General features: G+C 61.3%; 2 protein-coding genes across 7 annotated transcripts in view; both read right to left on the bottom strand.

Annotated features, from left to right (window-relative positions):
* Window positions 1-5,645, bottom strand: part of LOC141975386 (potassium channel subfamily T member 2-like) — a 42,823-nt gene extending 37,178 nt beyond the window's left edge. For all 6 annotated transcript variants that reach the window (XM_074935708.1, XM_074935706.1, XM_074935709.1 and 3 more), the window contains exon 1: window positions 5,554-5,645. In XM_074935708.1, coding sequence (XP_074791809.1) covers window positions 5,554-5,642 — 89 coding nt within the window. In that variant the 5' untranslated portion in view covers window positions 5,643-5,645. The remainder of the gene's footprint in view (window positions 1-5,553) is intronic.
* Window positions 5,646-9,316: 3,671 nt separating this feature from the next.
* On the bottom strand, window positions 9,317-15,936 carry QTRT1 (queuine tRNA-ribosyltransferase catalytic subunit 1). The gene is given in 11 exon segments (XM_074935262.1): window positions 9,317-9,469; window positions 9,700-9,784; window positions 10,152-10,261; window positions 10,460-10,535; window positions 11,087-11,225; window positions 11,779-11,894; window positions 12,427-12,505; window positions 13,531-13,669; window positions 14,802-14,870; window positions 15,632-15,867; window positions 15,870-15,936. Coding segments are annotated over 11 exon segments (1,251 nt in total). The 5' UTR covers window positions 15,919-15,936.
* Window positions 15,937-24,852: the final 8,916 nt, after the last annotated feature.

The raw sequence follows: 24,852 nt of genomic DNA, 5'->3' as shown, positions 1-24,852 counted from the left end.
AGGCCACAATGTCTGCCTGGGTCTGCAGAGAGCCTGAGCCCATTGCTGTGAGATGGGGAGCTGCCCTTAGTGTGACTGTCGCAGGGACGCCGGGGCAGGGGCAGGAGGGACACGTCCCTGACCCCCCACACACACCTTTCGGGACTCACCTGGCAAGGAAGGTGCCGTGCCAAAGCCACAGCCCTGTGGGATTTAACCCAGGGGCCGACTCTCCCCTGCCCCCCAGACAAGCCAGCTGGCCAGACAGAGCCTTGGCACTAGGCGTTCAGAGTCAGGGCAGGGCCAGACCAGAGTAAGGATGGGGGCAGACCACCATGCTCACAGTAGCCATGGCTGGCGTGACCCTCGCCAGGAGGACAGGTGGCCTCCGGGATGGAGGTAGAAACCTCTAAAGGCTGGGGTGCCAGGCCCCGGGGCCATCAGAGACCCTGGGGCACCGGTTCCCAGGGCTATTTCACCAAGAAGCCACTGAGCTGGTGGGAGTTGTCATCATCAAGCTGGTCTCCTCGCCGGGAGAGATCCTGGTTTGTTATCGTTGGGGTGGGCAGAGCCAGGCGCCGGTTTGTTATCGTTGGGATGGGTGGAGCCAGGCACTGGTTTGTTATTGTAGGGTGCGCGGGACTGGGTGCCGGTTTGTTATCATTGGGGTGGCCAGAGCCGGGCACCGGTTTGTAACCGTTGGGGTGGGCGGAGCCAGGCGCCGGTTTATTATCGTTGGGGTGGGCAGGGCTGGGTGCCGATTTGTTATCGTTGGGGTGGGTGGAGCCGGGCGCCGGTTTGTTATCGTTGGGGTGGGCGGGGCTGGGTGCCGGTTTGTTATCGTTGGGGTGGGCGGAGCCGGGCGCCGGTTTGTTATCGTTGGGGTGGGCGGAGCCGGGCGCTGGCTTGTTATCCTAGGGTGCGCAGACCCCTCTAGTGTTTCGTTGGCAGAGGGTCAATCATGAGCAGCTGCATTCACCCATATGGTAACGGAGGGTCACGCAGAGCCTCCGTGTGCTGGTTTGTTATTGTAGGGTCTCTAGGTGCTTTGGGGGCTGAGCCACCCAACCCTGTTCCTCAAGTGCCGCCCTGCATCAACCCCCCCCTTAAACCTCCCCACCCGGGCGCCAGCCCCCGCAGCCCGGCTAAACCAGTCCTCCCCCTCATCAACACAGGTAGCCTCAGAAACCCCAACCCTCATTACACCCGGCTGCCAGGACGCAGCCATGAAGAACAGCCCCCAGGCTGATCGTCCCCACCACCTGCTCCCAGTTACGGCTCCCGCGGCTGCTGGCGGGGGCGCTCCGGGCCGGGGCGCTCGCTGCAGCTCACACGCCAGACAGGCCCCATATTTCAGCGCTCCCTGCCTGGCCCTGGGGCTCCCGGCTTCCCAGCCACAGCGCAGCGCGGGGCTGATCAAATCAACCTCAGCCACATGCCTCGGTAAACGTGTCCTGCTGGTCAAACCCACTCCAGTTGCACGCCTGGGCCCAGCGCTGGTGTCAGTCCGGATTCAATCGGGGCAGTTAGGGCCTGATCTCGAGTGTTCCCCGCTTTCCGAGGGGGGCTGGGGGAAGGCTCGGGGGGTGTCTGCAGGTGGAGTACATGGACCCAATGCAGGGGAAGGGTGAGTGAGTCAGGAGGGGTAGAGCTCGGAAGGGCCTTGGCAAGCAGCGAGTGGTGGGCAGGGGGTGGGGAACCAGCTGGCGCAGATGTGGGGGATAGGAGGAGGGACGTGGCCCCTGCCTGGCCCAGCTGAACACACAGTGCTGGGGGCAGCTCCCATAGGCCCCTGGGGCGACTGAGATCAGAAACCAGCCCCCATCCCCCCCCACTTCAGGCCAGGAAGTCACACCGGACCTGCCTGCCCCGGGTCTGCTGATGCTTCCAGGGCTTTATCCAATCGGTTCTGCTCCATCTGCGTCTGCCCCCGGGGCCCAGCTGTGGGGGACTTGGGTCACCTCTCCAGCTCACCCTCCCTGGGCCAGCGGGAGCAGGGGCACCAGCGTATCAGGACCCAGGGGGGCAAGGGGCCGGCTCAGCCCCTCCCCCTTGTTCAGCTGTTCATTCCCGCTGTCAGCTGCTCTCAGCGTTCCACTTGGCACAGCCCCCGCGCCCAGAGCCAGCCTTTGCCCCACCCGGCCCCGGGGCACTCAGCCGCCAGCAGATCCCTGCTCCCCCATGCACCCCAGAAAGGCCCCAGGGCTGCTGCCAGAGCAAGGCTTCCTGCCCGGCAGGGCTCCGCCAGGTGCGAAATGTTGAACCGGCTGAGACACATGCCGGCCCGGGAGCAGATGACCGGAAGGGACCGTTGTGATCAGCTGCTCTGACCTGCTGCATGCCCCCCTCCCCCAGATCATTCCTAGGGCAGACCCTAGATAAATGCTCCCACCGCCACATCACAGCTAACTGGCCAAGAGTGCCCCCTGTGACGAAGCGGGACTGAGTTCTTAATGTTTCCTCTGAATATTGTGGGGGTGCCTCAGTTTCCCCTAGGCAGTTCTTAAGTATCTAGGGGGTGGGATAAGGGTGTATGATCGTTGCAGAGCCCTAGAGGGCAGGTGTGTGCAGGGGTCTGGACACAGACAATGGCCGACACCCTGTTTCCTGGCAACTGATGCCCTGGGCCCTTCCCCCCTGCAAGGTGAGAGCTGAAGGGTTGGAGAACAAAGGAATCAGGTGACCTCCTGGCCCGGGAAAGGGACAAAGCCCAGAGGAGGTGGGGGGGGGGGCTGGAGGGAGTTTCACTTTGGGGCTGGCTGGGGACGTGGAGTGAAGTGCAGACGGGGTTGTCTGGCTCACTGCCCCCCTCAAAATGGACCCAGCTGAGGGGTCCTGTTCTCTGCACCTACAAGCTCTGTGTTAGACCATGTTCCTGTTGTCTAATAAACCTCTGTTTTACTGGCTGGCTGAGAGTCCCGTCTGACTGCGGAGTTGGGGGGCAGGACCCTCTGGCTTCCCCAGGACCCCGCCTGGGCAGACTTGCTGGGGGAAGTGCACGGAGGGGCAGAGGATGCTGAAGGGGGAAGCTGTGTGAGCTGTGTGTCCTGGAGACAGGCTGCTCCCAGGAAGGCGACTGCCCCAGAGTCCTGCCTGGCTTCATGGGGAGCAGTTCCAGAGCTTCGCCCGGGGACACCGTGACACCTTTGTCTGTGTTGGCCCTCAGTCCTCCCTCTGTAAGAGGGTGGGAATGATCCTTGATGAGCTCTCTGGGGGAGGGACGGTCTCTGGGGACCCCTGGAGCTGGGTTGTGGTCTGTGCACACCACAGCCGGATACACCTGATTAACCACAACAGATCTTCTCCAGCTGTAATTTCCACACAGCCTCTGCCTGCTGGGCCAGATCCAGGCTGGCACGTAAAGTCCTGGAAGGTTCCCCTAGCTGGCACCAGCCGGCAGCCCCAGGTACCCACTCAGGCTGCAGGGATCTGGCTCCAGGAGGCCTCTGACCAAGGGGAAGGAGCAGGGGCGACGGGGGGGGAAATGAGTTGAGGTTGAAGAGGATATCCCCCCCCACTCCTTCCTGTCCGTCCCCCCCTGCATCTCCTTGCAACAGCCCGGGGTGCAGCTAAGCTACCCCCGTATCCCCCGCTCCAATGATCAGGCGCTGGAGTCAGGCAGCAGCTGGTGACTGTCGCTGGAAGCAGGCTAGGAGGAGGAGGAGGGGTGTGGGTGGATTGGGGGATGGGGGGGGGAAATGGGCTCCAGGGAAGCTCTGAAAACACCCCCCCACCCCCCAGTCTGGGCTCACAGCTTCGTTAACCCCTTAGGAGCTGCTAGATCCCAACAGCCCCAGGCCACCGAGACTCAGGTCACTGGAAGCACAGACCCAGACCAGCCTTATGCTGGGCTCCCCCCTGCCCCCAAGCGCTGCCGGTGCCCCTCACTCCTGACCCACAGCGCCCTGCCGCTAACCCAGCCCCAGGCTCCTCCCACCCCCCAGCTTCGCTGGTGCCCCTCAAGCCCGACGTGGAGCCCCCCTCTATCCCAGCCCTGGGCTCCCCCAGCCAGCTATGCCGGTGCCCCTCACCATCCAGCCCCAGAGCAGCAGGGACTGGCTGGCCCAGGGGGGTGGGGAATGGGACACGAGGCCTTTCCCCTCAAGGAGACACCGGCTCCAATCTGACCCCAGGGGCAGGGTCTCCAGGGGGACTGGCTGGCTCAGTCGAGAGGCTGGGGACTGCATGAGCCATAGAGCGTCCCCCCGGGGATCCCACAGAGCAGGGCTGGGGGTGGGGCACCCAGCCATTGCCTGGAGTCCTTGCCCCCACATGGTGCAGCAGGGGGGCTCTCACTAGGGCAGCCTGTGAGCACACTGGAAGTGCCCCATGGAGCCATGCGACACTGTGGGGAAAGCCCCCAGTGCCTGCAGCGGCCTGGCGGGGACATTGCAGCACCATCCCATGCCCCATGCATGCCAGTCAGAGCCAGGGAGACCCCCGGGGACACCAGACAGAGCCCCACGCACAGTGCCCCACGCACTGCCCCAAAAACCCACCCCGTCCCCTGCCCTGCCACAGGGAAAGCGCCCAGCTCCACACACCCTGCGGGACCTGCCCCCATGCTCAGCAGCGCCACACAGAGCCGCCGAGCCCCTGCTGTGCCCAGGGGAAGCCAGGCAGCCCACCGGGAGATCCCATGCAGCAGCTGTCAGAGCCACCAAGGACTCTGGGGCGCCAGGTGACACCACAGGTGCTACGGAGAGCCACCGAAAGCCAGCCGGTGGCCCCTGCCGCTGCCCAGAACCACCCCACATGGGCTTCCCAGTGTCCCCAGGGACCATGCCATCCGTTCTGATCCGGAGCCTACACCTTCCCCAAGAGCTGGGGGGAGAACCCAGGAGTCCTGGCTCCCAGTGCCTCCTGCTCTAACCACTAGACCCCACTCCCCTCCCAGAGCTGGGAACAGAACCCAGGAGTCCTGGTACCCCACCCCCCAGATCACCAGACCACGCTGCCGCTCCCTTCCGCCCTGAGGCAGCACCTCCCCATTTGTCCCCGTCCCTCTGGCTGAGGGCCCAGAAGCGGCAGGCGACACTGGCATCAGCAGGGGCAGGGAGCATGGGGGAGGCTCTCGGGGTGGTGGCACCGATCGGGGGAGGGGGATTGAGCCCCCCACCCTGTCCTCAGAGAGGGAATGGGGGCAGGGGAAGACGAGGGGCCACCCAGCAGACATCACGCACCCAGCTCCCAGCGCAAAGTGCTTCGGGCAGACGGGCAGCAGACTCAGGGCCCAGGCCGAGAGCCCGGGGAGGCTGCGGCGGGCAGCACGGGAACGAGGGCACGGGGGCCCCGCCCCAGAGAGCCCGACGCCCCCAGGACTGCCCGGGCACAGCTCGCACCAGAGGTGGGCTGGCAAAGCTGGAGCAGGGACCAGCCTCTCTGGGGCCCCCCATCCAGCCCACCCCACGCGCCCCTCGCCCAGACCCCCCACCCTGCCAGCGCCCCATCCAGCCCACCCACCCGCCCCTCGCCCAGACCCCCCACCCTGCCAGCGCCCCATCCAGCCCACCCCACGCGCCCCTCACCCAGACTCCCCAGGGTGCCAGCGCCAGGGTGCCGGGCGCCCCTCACCTCTCGTCGGCCTGCCAGTCCCCCAGCAGCAGGTCGCGGAAGCGGTAGCGCGGGGGCAGGGGCAGCACCTCCTTCTCCAGCTCCGCCATGTCGGCTCTCGACGCCGCCGTCCCGCCGGCGCTCGGCTGCGCCCCGGCGGCTGCCGGGCACCGGGCGCCGCTAGCCAGGGCGGCCGGCTACGCCCGGGGCCCAGGGGCACGGCGGGGCGGCGCGGGCATCCCGGAGCCGCTCGCCGCCGCTGCCCGCCGCCCGGGCTGGGGAGGGGAGCCAGCAGCGGGCGCCATCAGCCTCGCCTCGCCGGCCGGGGGGGCGCCAGGTGCCCGGCTCCTGCAGCAGCCTGGAGCTGCCCCCGCCCTGGCTGCCCACCGGGGCGCTGCCGCTAGCCCACGGCCCGGCCCCCCGCGGCTCCGGCGGCTGAGCGCGGCTCGGGCTCCGGCAGGGCTGGCGGGGGGCGTTTCCAGCAGGAGGGGCCGCGCCGACCCGCCCCACGCCGGGGGGCTGCTGCCCCTCCCTCCCTCCCTCCCTCTTAACCCCTCGGGCTCCGGGAACGGGGGACAAGATGCTCCTCCCTGCCCCTCTTCTAACCGCTAGCCCCCACTCCCCTCCCAGAGCCGGGATAGAACCCGCCCCCGCCCCCAAACCCATAGACACCACTCCCCTCCCCGAGCTGGGGAGAGAACCCAGGAGTCCTGGCTCCCACCCACCCTGCTCTAACCACTAGCCCCCACTCCCCTCCCAGAGCTGGGATAGAACCCGCCCCCGCCCCCAAACCCATAGACACCACTCCCCTCCCCGAGCTGGGGAGACAACCCAGGAGTCCTGCCTCACCCACCCTGCTCTAACCACTAGCCCCCACTCCCCTCCCAGAGCCGGGATAGAACCCGCCCCCGCCCCCAAACCCATAGACACCACTCCCCTCCTCGAGCTGGGGAGAGAACCCAGGAGTCCTGCCTCACCCACCCTGCTCTAACCACTAGCCCCCACTCCCCATCCAGAGAGAGGGAGAGAGAACCCAGGCACCCTGAGCCCCAGCCCGCCCTGTTCTGGCCCACCAGCCCCCACTCCCCTCCCAGAGCCAGGATAGAACCCAGGAGTCCTGCCTCCCACCCGCCCTGCTCTAACCACTAGACCCCACTCCCCTCCCAGTGGTGGCAGTGAACCCCTGGCGGCTGCATTCACAGACAGTCTATCGTGCGCACTCAGGAAGAGACTCCAGCTCCTGGACCTCTGTGTGTGCCCCTGCGTGTGCGCTTGGCACTAGCGCGTCTCCTCCCCAGCGCCATGGCGCCCTTCCTCTCCCCTCTCTCACCCAGCTCCCCCCCCATCCCCAGGCCCTGTTTGCTGCCCCTTCTCCTAGGCCAGGGCACCTCACCCCCACCCTGCCCCCCACGGCAAGCTGCTTACACTGTGTCCCTGCATCACGCCAGGTGCGGCCTGGCATAGGAGATACCTGGGAGGTGGGGTGGGAGCTGGGCCCAACCCATGTATGGCTTAACCCTTTGGCTGCCAACTGCCCAACATACCTGGGTACACCACAGCTGGAAGCACTGCCCCAGGCCGGGGATATGTGCCAGGGGAGTGCCCGCCCTGTGATTTTGATGGCCCAGGCAGGGGGACCCCGGCAAGGCCGGTCTCTTTCCCTGGAGGGTTTGCAAAGCTGAATCTGCCCAGAACAGAGGAGCCGCAGCACGACCCTCTCCTACCTGCAGCTCACCAGGTGCCCGGGCAGTGCTACCCCTTCCCAACACCCTCACCCCTTGGGCTCCTTCCTGGGCTGGCAGGGACAAGAGGAACCCGGGTCAAAAGCAGGATGGATGGAGCAGGCAGGGCTAACAAATGCACCGGATCTTCCCAGCCTGCTGCTTTACCGGGCACAAGCCAGGGGGGAGGGAATAGGAACCGACCAGGGGGGGAGTTGCGTTGGGTGGCTTAGAGAAAGGGGGCCTCGGAGCCAGGACTCCTGGGTTCTTCTGGTACCAGATCACCCCTCCCCGCAGCAGTCCCTGCTCCAGGACAGCAGAAGCCAGCGCAGGGTCCTCATCAGGATGCAAAGAGCACTTACCGTATACACCCCCGCACGCCCGCAGCAGAACCTCCCGAGCTCGCTGCAGCGCCACCAGGGCCCCGCTTTCGCCAGGCACCTGCTGCCCCCTACTGGCCGACGGGGGAACCTCCCATTCCCAGCGGCTGGCCCCCCTGTGGATGCTTTCCCCATGGAACAGATCACAACCTGCTGGGGGGACCCCCCTCGGGGCTGGGCTTGGGGAGCGGGAGAGGCAGGAATGGGGGCTTGGAAGGGGAATGGGAAACGCACAGCGCCACGGGCTGCCGCCGCTCCCGTTCTAGGCACCTGGGCGCTGCCCCATTTGCCCTCCCAGCCTGCTGGGGAGGCAGGGCTATTAGTGCCACTGGACACATGGGGAAACCGAGGCACGGAGACACTACACCACTGGCACAAGATCACACAGAGAGGCTGCAGCACAGCAGGGACGTGAAGCCAGGTCCATGAGGCCCCAGCTGGTATCCTGGGCCCTGCTTCCCCAGCCCAGTGCATAGGGACTGGGGCACCCCATAGGGTCTGTAACAGGCTGCTGCTGGAGAGTAGCTAGATCTTCCCTGAGCTAGTTAGTGGCGGGGGGGGGGGCCCACCCACAAGCCCAGCTCAGCTCCAGGCCTCGGCCACATCAGCAGCCCTCAGGCACCAAACAGGTCAGAGGTGAGCACCAAAGCTTTCCCCTGACAGCACAGGCCCAGCCCTGCCTCCCAGCGCTCCTGTTCGCTCCATGCCCAGAATGGGGGGTGCAAGCGCTGGTGCTGTGCCGCTGTTGAACAGCTGCCATGTCCCACCCCAGAAGTGGCTGCATCTGAGCGCAGGGGCAAAGGACCCCTGTAGAGACCACCCTGCACCACAGCCTAGAGGCGGATGCTCTTGAGCAGGTTCAGACCCAGCACAAGGGATGCAGAACAGCTCAGGTGCTCCCTCCCACTGTCCAGGCTGTAAGGGGATTTGCCCACCTTTCCATGTCACAAGCAGGCATGTGCCCTGCCATGTAGGTGTCTCTGGCATCCTGCAGCGGATCCAGGCAGAGGGAGGGGGATGTCGTGCACCTGCCAGACCAGACCGGTGTGGAGGGGCCCAGTCTTTGCCCCAAGCCAGCCACACCCCCACAAGTCAACTCCCATGACAGTCTGATCCATCTCCACTGGCAGCTTCACAGCCTTTATTGGGGGCTGATGTGCAGTGCCCGGCCCAGTGGGGAGTGGAGCACCTGGCTCCGCCTCGTTAAAAACCCAACCGTTAATTACAAACCGTGTACAAAGGGGGGACGGGACAGTAAAACAAAAAGAAAGCTTAAAATCATTCCCAGGCCCCCTTCTTAATGAGCTTGGAAGCTGCTGGGTTTTAACTCTTTCGACCCCACAACCCAGGCACTGGCATTGCTCCTGCCACGAGCCTGATCGAGGGCTCCCGTGTTACCCAGAACCCTTTGCACAGAGGAGCTCTGTGCTGCAGACTCACCGACCCCCCCTCGTCCCATGGTGGAGATGCCACGAAGAGCAGTCACCGCTGGGCACGGGCATCAGAAGATGGGGCCGGCTGGGCTACAGGTCTGACCCCTCCGACTCCCAGGGTATCTGCTGGGGGCGGGAAGAGCTGGGATAATCCAGGTCAAGAAGAGATTCTCTGTGCTCCTCCAAGCTCATCTTCTTTGGAGGGGACAGGGAGTGAAAAACAACCTTCCCCCCCCCCCCCCCCCCCCCGTCACTCCAGGGTGATATTGACCGAGGCCAGGGCCTCCACAGCCCATGGCGGGTACCGCTCCCGGCTGCCGTACATGGTTCTCATGAAGTCCCGAACGAACTGCGGGAACCTCTGCTCCACGATGCTCTCCCGGATCGACCGCATCAGATTCAACTGTAGGGGAGGGGCACAGATTACACCCTGAACAGCTCAGATACTTCCCACGTCCCCTCCCCACCGACCGGGGACAGACCCAGGGGCTCGCCACACACCCAGAACCCGCCTGGCTCCCGGGAGGAAGCAGCAGCAAATTTAACAGCCCTGCTGCGCCCCCCCAGCCTCCAGGGCTGTTAACGCCCGGCCTAGAGGGCAGCACTCCGGCGGGTGGCGCCCTGGGGACCCACCTGGTAGGCGATGTTGTGTACTGTGAGGAGGTGCATGGCAACCGTCTCGCTGCGGACCAGGGCGTGCAGGAAGGCCCGGCTGTACCTGGGACGGAGAAACGTCACGGTGAAGGAGGCGAAGGCCCCAGGAACCGACCCTCCTGGGGCAGCCTCGGAAGGGACAGAGCTCGAGAGACGCACGGGAGCCCCTGGCGACGAGCCACGGCTGAGAGAAAGGCTGGGATCGGGGGTCAATACCCTGGGGTGGGAGCAGCTCTGTCCTCCACCCCCCTCACCAGGGCAGGAGATCCGTGCCGAAGGTGGGGACCCAACGCCCCTCACCCCCAAGCACCAACCCACTTCGAGGTGCCCGGCACACCAGCTGGCTCCCAGCCCATCAGCGGGGCGAGGTGGCCGCCACGGGGAGGGGAACGACCCTTGCCTGCCCCCCTCCCCCGACTCAGGGCACGCACCTGCGGCAGGTGGGGCAGTCGCAGTTCTCGTCGATGGGCCGGAAGTCCTTGGCGAACTGCTTGTTCTTCACTGGCAGGGAGCCCCAGGGCACCAGGGCCGAGCCGAAGCGCTGGGAGGGAAAGAATCCGGCTGGTCACTGGGACAGTGGCCAACAAGGGGTTATGGGGTGGGGTGGGGTGTGTGATCCCAGTTACCTGCCCATCACTATGGGGCATCCCAGCAAACAGAAGAGCAGCCCAGGGTGTAGACAGACAGACTGACCCCCCCCCCCCCACCCCCACCCCGTTCCTTGGGTGCAGCCACTCACCGCTGTCCGGGTGGGGAAGACGCAGTCAAACATGTCGCAGCCCAGGGCGACGCAGACCACCAGGTCCGTGGCGTAGCTGGGGGGGGAGACGACAGCTCTGCAAACTGGCCCGTGAGCACATCGAGTCTCAGCCTAGGGCCCCAGACATCCAGCACAAACCTGGGGAACCTCAGTAGAGGGAGCGAGACGGCCCAAGGCCCTCTGGAGGGCAGGGTGAGGCACATGGGTGGGGAAGGGGTGTTAGAATTGGGGCCCTGCCCTGCCAGCGTGTGGGCCATACCTGCCAGCCCCCGGGCATCACCCTGTTGGTGAAGGGTCACATGCTCCCCTCCCATGACCCAAGAGGAAGTGGGGTAACTAGGCAGCCATGTTTCGGCTTCAACTTGCACACTAGGCCTCTAGCGCCTGAACCCCCTTGGTTCCCCGCATGAGGCACTGCTGCCCCAGGCACCTGAACCCCCTAGATTCTGCAGCATGAAGCACCCCAGCAGCAGCGGGTGCTGCGTAGACGGGACGATCCCTGAGCCCAAGCGGAGGGAACCAGTCCCCCGAGATGCCAAGCCCAGCCGAAAGCCCCAGAAGAAGGGGGGAGCCAACGAGTGGATGCTGCTTGGCGTCGACACCTACCCAACCCCCATGAGGTAGCGGGGCTTCCCCCTGGGGAGATGGTCGGTGCTGAGGGTCACCATCCTCCAGAAGTGATCCTTTGCCTCACCACCGCTCAGCCCCCCGATGGCGAAGCCGGGCACGTCCCGCTGCGTCATCTCTGAGGATGGAAACAGAGCTAGGAAGGTCCCGTCCCTAAGGGGGAAGGGGTAGGGCAGGATCACTCCTACCCATGCCCTCGTGAGGGTTTCCACAGGCTAAGGGGGAAGAGGCAGCTTCTACACCCCCTTCCTTCGCCTCACCCCCAGGGCATGCCCCCATCCCACAGGATTAGTCCCCTCCAGCAGCTCTAGATCCTACCCCAAAGCCAGCCGGGAGCTTCCCGCCGCAGGCATCACGGCCCCACACAGCTCCCACGACCACAGTAGGGCTGGCGAGCCCAGACCAGGCCCTGCCCGGCTTCCTGGCAGCTCTGGAGAGGGGAAACCGCCCAGCAACACAGGTACGGCCGCCCGAGATCGGGCCGTGCCAAGGAGCTCATGGTCTATCTGGACACGGGAAGAATTACCATTGTCCAGATGGGAACTGGGGCCCAGAGGGAAGCAGGGACTTGCCCACGGTCATCTCAGCCCCCAAGTCCAGCCCATCCACCCCCGGGCTCGGAGCACAGAGACCAGCTGTTACTGGAGGGAGCAGAGCCAGGTCTCCGTTACCTTCCAGACACTTGGTGCGGAGGGCAGGGTCCAGCCCACCCTGGATGATGGCGAAGAGGTTCTGCTCGTCGGGTTTGCCATTGGCGGCAATGCAGCGGTCCAGCCAGCGAATCGACCTGCAACGCACCCGGCCCGCTCAGTCCCTGCCACCCCACGGGAGAGTTGGAGACAGCGGGGCCTCATGGATAGAGCCCTGGACTGGGACTCGGAAAGGCTGGGTTCTGTTCCTGGCCCTGCCCCCCAACCCGCTGGGTCACCCTGCGCAAGCCACTTCACTGCCCCGTGCCTCAGTTTCACCATCTGTAAAACGGGGATAGCAATGATAGGGACCTGCTTTGGGAAGCACTTGGAGATCGATGGACACACAGCTCGGCCACACGGGGGGGTGAACTAGGCGAGACGGGAACGCCCTCCACCCGCCCGCAGCTGGGACCCGCTGGTGATGAGGCTCCGGCCTGCCCAGGGTTAAACCCACCCCGTGGAGCGAATGGGGCGAGGAGCCTGGCACCCCACCTCCTAGGGCGAGGGATAAAGCAGGGGGCGGAGGAGCCCGAGTGGGGCGCTTGCTTGGGGAAGGCTCAGATGGGCGTTATCCGCCAGCCACAGAAGTGGGGGGGGGGGGGGGGGGGCTACAGAGATTGGACAAACCTGTACATGGCTTCCTCCACCCGGGGCCCCGTGACGGTGCTGCTCACCACGTCATCCAGCTGCATCATGATGTCTGAGCCTAGGAAGGGAACAGGGAGAGGCAGCCTGAGCTAGGAGCCTGCGGCAGCTCCCACTTGCCTGGGGAGGGCCAGTCTCTAAGGGGATGGCTCTGATTCTCTGCCCTGAGCTTCACATCCCCTCCCAGGGCCCAGAACAGGACCCAAGACTCCTGGCTCCCAACCCCCTGCCCTCCGCTGCAGCCCACTCCCCTTCCAGATCAGGGAGAGAACCAGGAGTCCTGGCTCCCAGCCCCCAACTCTAACCACTAGACCCCACTCTACTTTAACCAAAGGAAAACACCCACAGCACTTAATGTCTTCTGTGCTTTGAAGACGTTAAGAAGTGGGGGTGGGGGTGTTATTTACCCACCCCTCTGGCAGCATCTGGCACTTGACGTGGTCTGAGATCCACCAGACTCATTCCACTGAGCAGCCAGCAGAGGCCAGGACTTTCCGTTGTTCCCGCCGCCGGCAGGATTCGAAGGAACCAGAGCGACCCGTTCCCTGGTCTCTCGCGGCGCTGGCGCGGCAGTACTCAAAGCCACATGCAACCCACGGAAGCAGCACACCAGGGCTCAGCCCCACCAGGAGCTGGATTTCCACAGGCAACAGGGGGTTAGGGTGGCAGAATGTAACAGAAGTGGGGAGGTCTGGCCAGAGCTCACCACAGGGCCTGAACTCCATGTGGAGCTCCAATAACCACAGGAGCAGATCTCACTTCCCCACTTCTTCCCCCAGAGCACAGCAACCCTCCGGTACTGCCCCAGGACACTGGGATAAACACTCCCAGATGAGCGCCCCACCCTGCCCCGGCAGGGCACTGGGGCCAGCACTGCCTCCAAAGGGACAGTGCCCCCCACTGAACCCCACAGCACATGGGCTGCAAGGGCGAGTGCTCCCTCCTGAGTTACCAGCTCAGACTCAAAATCCCTTTTCTAGGTTGGTCTGCACCTTGGGGATGCCTTTTTAAAGGATGGCCCCATTGCGTACAGCCACTGGTAAGCACCAGGGACCCAGCCAGTGGCTCCCAAACAGCACAAGTTACCCAGCGTGTTCTGGATTTCGATGGATTTCTCCGGCGTCAGCAGGATCTCTTCCCCATTGTACGGAGACTGGAAGCGGACGCCCTCCTCCGTCACCTCGGACAGCTCCACCAGGGAGACCATCTGGAACCCGCCGCTGTCCTGCGAACAAGCCCATGGAGAGCTAGAGAATACCAGGCCAGGGCGTGCTGAAATTTAGGCCAGAGATACTGTCTAGGGGTCACAGGTGCAACATAGGGAGAAGGGAGGCTGGATAGCTTGAGGGAGGGGGACGGAGACTCCAGGCCTCTGCTTTGAGCCCACTCCAGGCTGACAGTGGCCCATCTACCTCAGTTGTTCCATAGGCCCCCATCACTGGAGCATCTGAGCACTTCAGTCATTAATGAGCTTCCTTGCAATGCCCTCTTTACAGATGGGGAAACTGAGGCACAGGTAGTCACTGACTTGTCCAAGGTCCCGCAGGGAGTCAGCGGCAGAGCCAGGAATCAAACCCAGATCCCCCAAGTGCCAGACCACCGCCTTCACCACGAGGCCCCTTGCTAGTCATCCTCTCCCAGGTGCTCAGTGAGGCAAATGGTGTTAAACAGCAGCCTCAGAGGCTTCCCCGCTCGCTGCTGGGGGCACGGGGCCCCGCTGGGGCAGCACAGAGACATGTTAGCCACAGGCAGGAGCTTGCCCTGCTGGTGCCCAGGCTGAACCTGTAGATACATAATACAGAAGCCGATTCAACGTGGGACATTCCACTAGCACTAAAGGTACTCTCTGTATTATCTATTAGGTGTATTACGGTAGCACCTAGGTGGCCCATTGTGCTAGGGGCTGCACATTATGTATTACGTCTATTACACAAGTACTCCTTTTCTTTTTGCGAACACAGACTAACACGGCTGTTACTCTGAAACCATGTATTACGGTAGCACCTAGGACCCCATGGCTGTACAAGGTGCTGTGCAAACCCTGAACAGAGCAACAGTCAAGAAAAGTCCCAGATAAGAAAATCCAGCCGCCACGTAAGGGTTAACACAGGGGAAACACACCGGGGCTCCATGCTGCAGCCCAGCTCTGAAATGCCATGGCACACTGCCCACAGGGGCCCCAATCCTGACCACCCACCCTGCCCAGAGGGGCCCCCGATTCACCCCCCCAGAGCCAAGCTCCATGAGAAGCTGCCAGAGTGCCTGGCTTCTAACCTGCTCCCCCTCTCACCACCAACCCACAGGGATCAGGCCTCTGAAACCCGCCTCCTCGCCCAGCCCTGGTGAGCCCCACTCACCGTGAGCAGGTTCTGTTGCCAGTTCATGAACCCGTGAAGGCCGTTGGCTTGTTTGATGAGCTCAGGCCCCTGAGGTGGGTTTAGAAGGGTGGGAAAAAGGAGGGTTAGAAATTTGAACACAGGCCCAAGGATTCTCCAGAAATCAGAACTCCAGAAGCACCAGCTAAACCCCCCCCCCTCAAAAAAAAAACCAACAACAACAAAGAACAGGATTTTACACCCACCCGACAGACTACGCCGAGATTGCAGGGACAGGGACACTCACTGGCCTCATGGCCACGTGGCAGGTGAGCAGGGAGGGTCAGACAACCACAAGCCTCACTCATAGCCAGGTGGTAAAGTGTGTGTGGGGGAATTAGACCCCTGGGTGGGGGGGCGGTCGCGCACCGGCCTCATGCCCGGGGGGGGGGGTTGGGGGGGGGCGGTCGCGCACCGGCCTCATGCCCGGGGGGGGGGCGGTCGCGCACCGGCCTCATGCCCGGGGGGGGGGTGGGGGGGGCGGTCGCGCACCGGCCTCATGCCCGGGGGGGGGGCGGTCGCGCACCGGCCTCATGCCCGGGGGGGGGGGGGTGGGGGGGGCGGTCGCGCACCGGCCTCATGCCCGGGGGGGGTGGGGGGGGGCGGTCGCGCACCGGCCTCATGCCCGGGGGGGGGTGGGGGGGGGCGGTCGCGCACCGGCCTCATGCCCGGGGGGGGGGCGGTCGCGCACCGGCCTCATGCCCGGGGGGGGGGCGGTCGCGCACCGGCCTCATGCCCGGGGGGTGGGGTGGGGGGGGCGGTCGCGCACCGGCCTCATGCCCGGGGGGGGGGTGGGGGGGGCGGTCGCGCACCGGCCTCATGCCCAGGTGGTAGGTGTTGCCTAGGCAGATGCGGCAGCCCAGCCCCTCCAGCTGCCGGGCCGTGATCCCCTTCATGGTGCCCTGCGTGCCCACGGGCATGAAGACCGGGCTGAGCACGGGGCCGTGCGGCAGCCGCAGCTCGCAGGCCCGGGCCTTGCTCAGCCCGCACTCGGCCACCACGCGCAGGGACAGCGCCGGGCCGCGGCTGCTGGGCGCCGCCATCTTCGCCGGGAGTCACGTGACGCCTCCCTGGGCGCCGCCATCTTGGGCACGGTCATGTGATTCCGAGCTGCCTTCGTTGCCTGAGCAACGCGGGAGCGGCGGTCGCAACGCAGCTGTCATGTTCAGGCTTCAGCCTCCCCACTAGGCCCGAGCCCCCTCGTGCCCCAGAGTGATACCCCCCCCGGCCCAAGCCCCCTGCTCCTGCCCCCCAAGACCCAAGCCCCCTCGTGCCCCAGAGCGATACCCCCCCCTGCTCTGGCCCAGGCCCCCTGCTCCTGCCCCCCATGGCCCGAGCCCCCTCGTGCCCCAGAGTGATACCCCCCCGGCCCAAGCCCCCTGCTCCTGCCCCCCAAGACCCCTCGTGCCCCAGAGCGATACCCCCCCAGCTCTGGCCCAGGCCCCCCGCTCCTGCCCCCTATGGCCCGAGCCCCCTCGTGCCCCAGAGCGATACCCCCCCCGGCTCTAGCCCAGGCCCCCTGCTCCTGCCCCCCATGGCCCGAGCCCCCTCATGCCCCAGAGTGATACCCCCCCGGCCCAAGCCCCCTGCTCCTGCCCCCCAAGACCCAAGCCCCCTCGTGCCCCAGAGCGATACCCCCCCCGCTCTGGCCCAGGCCCCCTCCTCCTGCCCCCCCATGACCCGAGCCCCCTCGTGCCCCAGAGTGATACCCCCCTGCTCTGGCCCAGGCCCCCTGCTCCTGCCCCCCATGGCCAGAGTCCCCTCGTGTGCCAGAGCAATGTGCCTCCTGCTCCTGCCCCCCAAGGGCCCAAGCCCCCTCGTGCGCCAGAGCAAAACATCCCCCGCTCTTGTTCCCCCCTGAGCATCCAAGCTCCTTTGTACCGTAGAGCACAGCACCTTTGCTCTAGCCCCCCCCCCAAAGCAAGATACCGACTTACAGAGAAATCACCTCCCTAAACCTTATTAGAAAGCAGCTGGGGTTGGTTGGGGGGGGCTAATAAGGGGCAGATTGAATTAGGTGTGGCAAGGGTCAGGTGTGAGGAGTCAGGTTGCTGAATGAGGGCGTCAAGGCTCCTCGTATATAGGGCCAGGGGTGGCAGCTGCAGGTGTCTGTCAGGCAGGTGTAAAGGGAAAATAGGGTGGGGGGTAAGTAAGGTTTAGTTTTATTTTGTTTTTGCTTAGGTGGCCAAGGTTTCTATGTAGGCTCTGCTGTGCCCCGTAGAGGAGTGCAGGAATATTAGTCAGGTAGGGGGCTTAGTGTGGTAGGGTTGGTGTCAGGGTGTTTTTCTACAGCCCTAGGGTTATGGGTTTTTATTCCTGCTGTGAATAACTTCCAATACTGGGTGTAAGAGGAGGCCCATTTTGGGTGGACTGCAGCTAACTACAGGACTAAAACTTGGGGCAGCCCTTGCAATGAGGGATGTCTGCCTCTAATCCTTCCTAGGGGGAGATGGCTGGGTGTGTTAGTTATGACTGATGACCTTGTTGAGGTAGTGACTGTCCTGACAGGGAGGCTGGTGCTCTTCCTTAACCATGTCAGGTATCTGGCCCTGCAGCAAGGTGGGAATGGCATAGCCTCTGTGCCTACCTGGATCAGGAGGTGGTGAGCAAGAGCTCCAAGCATGTACAATAAGGGAGGGTATTGGAAAGAGCCTGCCAATTTCTACTCCCCATCTTGTAACACAAGAGCATGGGGACAATTAAAATGAAAGGTGGCAAATTCAAGATGGATAAGAGGAAATACACTTCCAAGTGCTGTATAATTAAACTGTGATATTTATTGTCCTAGGCTGTCATGGAAGCATTAAGTATTAGATGACTTTGGCAGGGTTCTCTGGAGTCCTTCTAGTCCGTACCTTTTGGTAAAGGTTTTCAGAAGGGCTCTAAAACCTCATGATTTTCCTTCACAGCAACTAGCTCTGGCTGCTGTTGGAGACTGGCTAGCGAGCTACATGGACCTGGGGCTGAGCCGATCTGGCGGCTCCTAGGTGTCTTTTCTTGTTAACTGAAAAGTAATGGCCTGTTGATCTGTGTTTGTACAGTGCCTAGCACAATGGAGGCCAGGTCCACGGCTGGTGCTCTGAGGTGCTGCTGCAATAGAAATGTGGTAATATAGGGGACTAGACAGTAAAGGCAAATGTGGCTTGGGGTGGGCTCTGCCTGCTGGCCTGGATATGGGGTGTAGTGTGAGTAGCAAACCTCTGGCCAGACAAGCTTTGCAAGCAGAGGGGGCTGGGTGTTGTGCACGGGGTGCAAACTCTGTTCATGCTGCATCAGCTCTGTTGCTAGAGCGGCTGAGCACCTGCAAGGAGACAAATCCAGCACCTTTCTCCCACCACCCTGAAATGCACAGACTCCATAGCCCAGCTGTGCCAGGCTGCTGCCATGGCTCCAGAACAAAAAAGGTTCTCACTGGCAGTGCTTTGAGTGTGTGTGTGCGGGGGGGGGGTGCATTTCTAGGGAGGTTATGGCAAGAATGTGCTGCCCCTGTATGCTAGAGGGCTCCGTGTGCTAGGTGCTAAGGATACCTAATGAGAGCCTGACTGAACAAGGAACCCATTGCTCCCACTTCACAGATGGGGGAACCAAGGCACCCAGCTGATGTGAGGTGCTCAAGGGAGTCTATGGCAGAACCAGGAATCCAATCCAGCGCCAGAGTTCCAGCCCAGCACCTCAAGCATGAGCCTTCCTCGTAGGCTGAGCTCTGGCCCTTCATGAATGGTTTCCTGGCAGGGCTCCGTCTCGAGTGCAGCAAGAATCCGTAGGAGAAGCCTGGCCCATTTACTGGTCTGACTTCCCCTGCGTGGGCTCCCGAATGGAAACCAATCGAGGGCTGTCTCTGTAGCTAGCAAACAGCCAGCTGGGAAATCTGGGTAATAGATTTAATCTGGTAAGGGATTTAATTAGTTCTACCCAGAAAGCCGGAGGTGGGGAAAAGAGAAAAATAATTAGCTGCTGGCCCATCACTTATTTTTATGGGCTCCCTTGTCACCTCTGCAGTGCAATCGTTCTGCCTGTTTAGCGCCGGTAATACCTCTCTGCAGCCGCAAGCAAACCACCAATTGTTTTTCTTGTCCTTTCGGAACACTGTGTTCTCCCCTGCCCAGCAATTCGGTCTCTGCCAAAGTGGTGCGTTTTCAAGTGAAACTATGGACTCTGGCTGACGAGTGGGTTAAATCGCCCACTGTGTGGGGCATCACGGACCCTCAGGTGATTGGGGGGGGGGGGGAACAAGTCTTCTCCTTCTCCAGTGCTGCACAGTTGGTTCGCTCAGTTATGCTCCTAGTCGCTGTGCAGCGTTGAATGTGTTGTACTGGCAGGAAGCAGGGCTACCTGCTCTGTGGAAGGAGAAAATATCAGGCAGCGAGCGCCAAAGGCAGGATGTTTGGCTAGCTGGACCAATGGTCTGACCTTGTCTGGCAGGTACAGGGCAGAGGAAAGCTGCCATGTGTCTATTGAACTGAGCTGCTGTGAAATACAAACCAGGTACAATCTGGCCAGGATCATAGAATCTGCAATTCTGCGACTACTAGGCAAAGCGGGGGTGGGGGTGTGAGCATGTAGCACTGGTGGAGGCTCTGCTCTGCAGGGTTATCAAAGTCTCGCTGAGTATGCAGAGAGAGGTAGCTCTCAGCCCAGAAACCCTGAGCTGTGTTTCTGGAAGGGCTGAGCAATTAGGGAGCGAAGCTGCCAGAACACCAGGTGGGTGGGGGTGATGACCCCAGCTGGAGGCAGAGGGGACCAGGACACTGGAGATCTGCGTTCTAATCCCAGCTCTGCCACTGAGCCTGTGTGACCGTGGACAAGTCACGGAGCCTCTCTGGGCCTTGGTCCCCTCCAGTGGGGACATCCCTATGTAGACTGAGCTTGTTGGGGCAGGGTGTGACATGAGGGGGCCCTGATAGCTGTCTGAGCTCTTGGTGGTGTGATGGCATGCCCTGACACCTCTTCAGGCTGTGTAGGTGGCTAGCCCCATGTGTTGCTTCGGGGTCACTTGGGTAGGGCTGGAAACCAATTGCCATGAGGGCTGCATGCCATCCTGAAGGCCTTGTTTAGCATCAGACCAGGTGTAGCCCGGACAGCAGCAGGATCACCACAAGGGGTTCCCACCAGTGGGGTGTGTGTCATGTTGTGTCCCTGGGTGGGTGGTTGGCAGCGGGGATTGAACCTGTGATCTCTGAATCGGAAAGCCTGAGCTAAAAGAGCTCACCACCGCTTGTGTAGGTCTGGGTGCCACACAGGATTAGGAGAACATCCCTTTAAATAGCTTGTGAGCCCACTAGTGGTGCTCACTGTGTTTTAGGGGCTTCCCTAGGCCAGCTGGTGTAGTAAGATGTACATAGCCAGGCCTTGTATCTCCATAAACATGGGCAGATGGGTCCCCATGGTGCCTGTGTAGCTTCTGCATAGGGGCTTGGTGGTGGGTGAAGAGCAAAAGACCCAACACCTGCAGCCCGCTGCAATGGCACAGCCAGGGTAACCCCACTTGCCTGCCAGCTCATAGACCTTCTCCCTGGAGTATCTTGAAGGGTACCAGCTACGGGCTCTCTCCTGAGGGTGGGGAGTTGTGCTGGCCCATTCCACCCTTCTGCTCTCTCTCCAAGCCGAAGATGAACGTGGTGCATGCTTTGCGCTCGGAGGGCCGGGCCGGGCCGGGAGTGGAGGCGATGGAGCGGCCGAACCTGCGGGCAGTGGATCAGCTGAGCCCAGAGATCAAGGTGGAGAAATACGTCCTGCTGAGCCTGGATGGAAAGCTGCTGGGGCCAGAACTGAGCCGGATCCGGAGTGGTAGGGCCTCAAGGGGGGAAACTGGGCTGGAATGGGGAGGGACTGGAGATGGTGGGGAATTTGGGCCTTGACCCTGCTGGGGCCCAGTGGATCCTGTATTGCCTCTGAGGGTGAGCAGCCTTCACCTCTTAGGGACCCTGTGACCCCAAGTGCCTGCCAAGATCTGAGCCGAAAAGAGACCGACCCTGTCCCTGAGAGCGCCCAGCCTAGGCAGACCAGGGGTGGGAAGGGAACCAGCAGCTCAGTGGTGAAGTAAGTTTTTCCCAGTTCATAGAGCCAGGAAGAGATCCCTGAGTCCCAGTCAACCCCCAAGGAGAAGCTTAGAAGTGTCTCAGTCGAAGATGACCATGGTGCTCCGTCCAGCTTAGCTCTGCGGTGTTGCTCCCATCAGACCATTGGCCTGTGGTTTCACCAGGGCCCCAGCCCGGCACAGCTCCCCTTCTTCGACTGGGGCACCACATACCTTCCTGCCCCTGACCGGGCCCAGTGCCTGGGGCAGGGTGTCGGCACACGAGCCTCCTTTCACTGTGACTTGGTGCTGAGGGTCTGGAATTCCAGACACTCGAGTTTCATCAGTGACTTGAGCCTCTACCTTTTCCTTCACCCACATGGGGGGGTGCTGCTTGCCCAGCTCTCTGACCAAAAGGCTGGTGGAGTCAGTGGCAGGACTCGTGTCAGAGCCATGCAAGCGCATTAGCTTTAAGGCACTTTCCCATGGTGGCCCTGGGCCAGCATTACTGGGCTGACACCTCCCTGTCCTCTCCATGCTCAGAGATGGCTCTGCCCCTGGAGCGCCTGGATGTGGAGCTGCCCCAGGATCTGCCCAAAGGCTACCTCTCACGCCAGCGTCGCTCCCTGCCTGCCTTCCCTTTCTCTCCTGCCAAGAGCCCCTGCAGCTCTCCAGGCCTCAGGTAACTATGGGATATTGGCTGCTCCTACTAGACCTGGCATACAATATAGCCTGTTGCCTTGCCTTGACCCAGGAGATACAGCCTGGGGAAACTGACTCCCAGTATGCAGTGCTCCCCCTTGAGCTGAGCAGTCAGCCATTTGGCATTGCAGTGGCCTATTCATTATTTAGTAGGCACAGAGCCCCAGCCGTGGACCAGTTGTCCTTCGCGCTAGGCACTGTACAAACTGTCAGCTCCTTGGAACAAGGACTATCTAAAGAAACTCATAATCACTCAGGTGCCACTAGGCTGCGTGCTGTGACCATGCAGAACTCCATGAAGCTAGAACTTGGAGCCCCCTTGCTCCAGAAGGCCCTGTCACTTGAGCTTGAGGAGAATCTCCATTAGCTGTTTGTGCTATATTACACAGCAGAGCAGTTCTGGGCCCATCCAGTAGGAGGTGGTGTCTATTCTGGATGCTGTGTCCCTTAGCGCTTTGGGGAGGGCAGGCTGACACTTTTCTCTTCCAGGAGCCCCAGAAGGAGCACAGAAGGACTGTGTGCTGGCCACTTTCCCTTGGGGCTCAGTCAACTTGTGACAGGGATGCAGAGTCCTGGGGTGCGAGCTCCTGTGTTGGCCTCTCCTCGGGGCGCAAGAAATCCATCTGCACAACCCAGCGTTATCCCAGCCAAGGTCACTGGCAGCAAGACCAAGGCAGGTGAAGGCCTATGCCACAGCCATGGGCCCCGGATGCAGACGGAGTCTGACAGGAAGCAGCAACAGACACTGGGTGGAAAAGGGGCCTGCTAGGAATGACTGGTGGGGCAGGGGATGGTGGAGGGGACATGAGTCCTGCTCCTGGCTGGGCAGGACTTGTATCCTCTGGGAATTGCTGGTGTCTCGGGGAGGGGGTGGAACTGTACTTGAGAGCCAACTGTCTTACAAACCCAGCAGGGGCCGTGAGTCCTCCAGGCACAAAGGGCCTGGCTGCACCCAGCCCTGCTCCCCTCTGCAGTTAATGTTGTACCCAAAGAAATCCTAAATAAAAGACACTCTGCACTGTGAAGGCTCCTGGGGGCTCGTCCTTGTTCCAGGGAACTGCTTTAACTCAACCTGCCGCTGGCAAGAGCAGGGGCCAGGCCCTCTATTGACGACAAGGCCGGTTCTGTGCCCTGAATACAGGGTGTTACAATAGCACTGATGGACCCAAACAGATTTGGGGGGACAATGACACTGTGCTGGGCACTGTACAGACAGTGAGACTGTCCCTGACCTGAAGAACCTCAGTCTAGAGAGACCAGTGGTGCAGGATGGGAGATTCTTCCCATTTTACAGATGGGGGAAACTGAGGCACGGGGAGTTAGTGGCAGAGCTGGGACTTGGACCCAGGTGTCCTGAGCCCTAGGCTGGTGTTTGAACCATGTGTGGGGGGGGCTCTACCTTCTGTTGGCTTCCCACCCCTGCACTGGAATGTTTAAATCCAAACCACTTTGTCTTTTTAAAATAAACCATTAAGACCGTTCTATTCCTATTCCATAGAACAGCTCTCTTCCCTCCTTCACCTGCCACTACAACCTTGACTGGTGGGTGTAAACTAGGCTTCCACTCAGCTTCTGGTTAATTAAGGGATGTCTTACAGGTACCAGCAAGCTAGAAATTAGCTTTCCCCTGGCTAATGGCACTTACCGCACTAGAGGGAGCCAAATGAGTAACTCCAGGATGTGAGCAAATATATTTCAATGTAATTGATGCTCCCCAGGGGGCACTACCCCCAAAACTGTGGGGTATCCCCCCATCACCTGCTAGCAGGCAAAGTCTTATCTTTGGATCAGCTCCCTGAAACCACCAGCCTCTGGTAACCCTAGCATGGCTTTGCAGGCCTTGCTTTCTATGGACAGGTTAGCAGCTGCTTCACCCTAGCCACTGCATCCTTGGAGTTTGTCCCCTGTAATGTCCAGCCCTGTTCTACTAGACTCGCCCCCCCCCCCCCCCACACGCGAATGACCAGGCCTGCTGTTCCCAAAGGAATAATACACAGCAGCTTGTCGGATTCAGTTCAGCATCACCACTTTGCTTAACGCCCCAGCACTTAGCCTTGTTTTCACTATAAATGTATCTAACATAACCAAAGAACAGCGGCTGAAGGAGGATATTGGAAACAGTGGTTACATACAAAACAATAACATCCTCTAGAGACCGCACTTAACTAGCGGGTTAACCACCTCTCTAAAGATGCTCGTCTTGCCCAAAGTCCTCACCAGTGTTTTCAATCAAATCTGGTTGAGGGCCATTTGTTCATGGAGAAAGTTTGCTGTCTGGCTCCTCTGGAGGGTGACGGGGTGTGTCTTTGTCCTCCAACTATATTCAAATGAACTTCGATGTGCGCATCAAGCTAGGGTTCCCCTGACCTGCTGTTTTTCTGGTTAGTTTCTTTCTGAAGTCCCCACTGACTCTTCATTAGCATTTGACTTGGAATGCTACTGGTTGCCCATTAGAGACCAGTTGGGTGAGGGATCTTTTATTGGACCAACTTCTGACAGTGAAAGAGACAAGCTTTTGAGCTTACACAAACTGCTCTTCAGGTCTGGGAAAGGTACTCTGCATCATCGCTAAATACAAGATGGAACAGATTGGCTAGCATAAGTAGTTAACATATTCTAAGACCCCGGTCAAACTGAAGTGACCAGCTAACACCTCTGCAGTCACTGGACCCCCCTGATCCCCCCCCAAAAAGGGGGGATGGTTAATGGATTACAGATTGTTGTAATGAGCCATAAATCCAGTGTCTTTAAGTCCTTGATTTGTAGTTTCTAGCAAAGTTATGAATTTAAGCTCATCTTTTGAAGGACAGGCCTTTGAGGACAAGGCCTCAGAGGTGAGATATGGAGTGACTGCTCTGTGACCAGGGTTCACCCACAGGTGATGTGGGGTCTGTGTCTTTTATTGCTCCTCTGTGCGAGTTTGTTTCAGAACATTGTGATTGTCTTGTTTCACCCATGTTGGGGCATTTTGTGCACTGGGTGAGGTATGTTGCATGTTGGGGTGGGCATGTGTAGGAGCCATGGATCTCGAAAGGTGTGTTTGGGGGCCGGGGGATTGATCATCCCAGCAGTGGAGATAGCGCTGCAGGTTTTGCATCTGTTCTGGCAGGGTCTGGTGCTGCTTTGAGTTGGGGGGCAGGGGTGGGTCCTGGTCTGTGCAGAGCTTGCTTCTGGTGATGAGGCTGGGGGGAGGTGTTTGAAGGCCAGAAGAGCGGGTGTAGGAAAGATTTCTTTCAGGATGTGGTTCCCATTGAGTATGGGTTGTAGTGGTTTAATGATACACTGTATGGGCTCCAGTGTGGGGTGGTAGGTGAC

This window comes from Natator depressus, chromosome 20 (assembly GCF_965152275.1).
Source record: "Natator depressus isolate rNatDep1 chromosome 20, rNatDep2.hap1, whole genome shotgun sequence".
In the NCBI taxonomy this organism is placed as follows: domain Eukaryota; kingdom Metazoa; phylum Chordata; order Testudines; family Cheloniidae; genus Natator; species Natator depressus.
The sequence above is the reverse complement of the archived record's forward strand: the minus strand, read 5'-3'. Positions and strand labels throughout refer to the sequence as shown.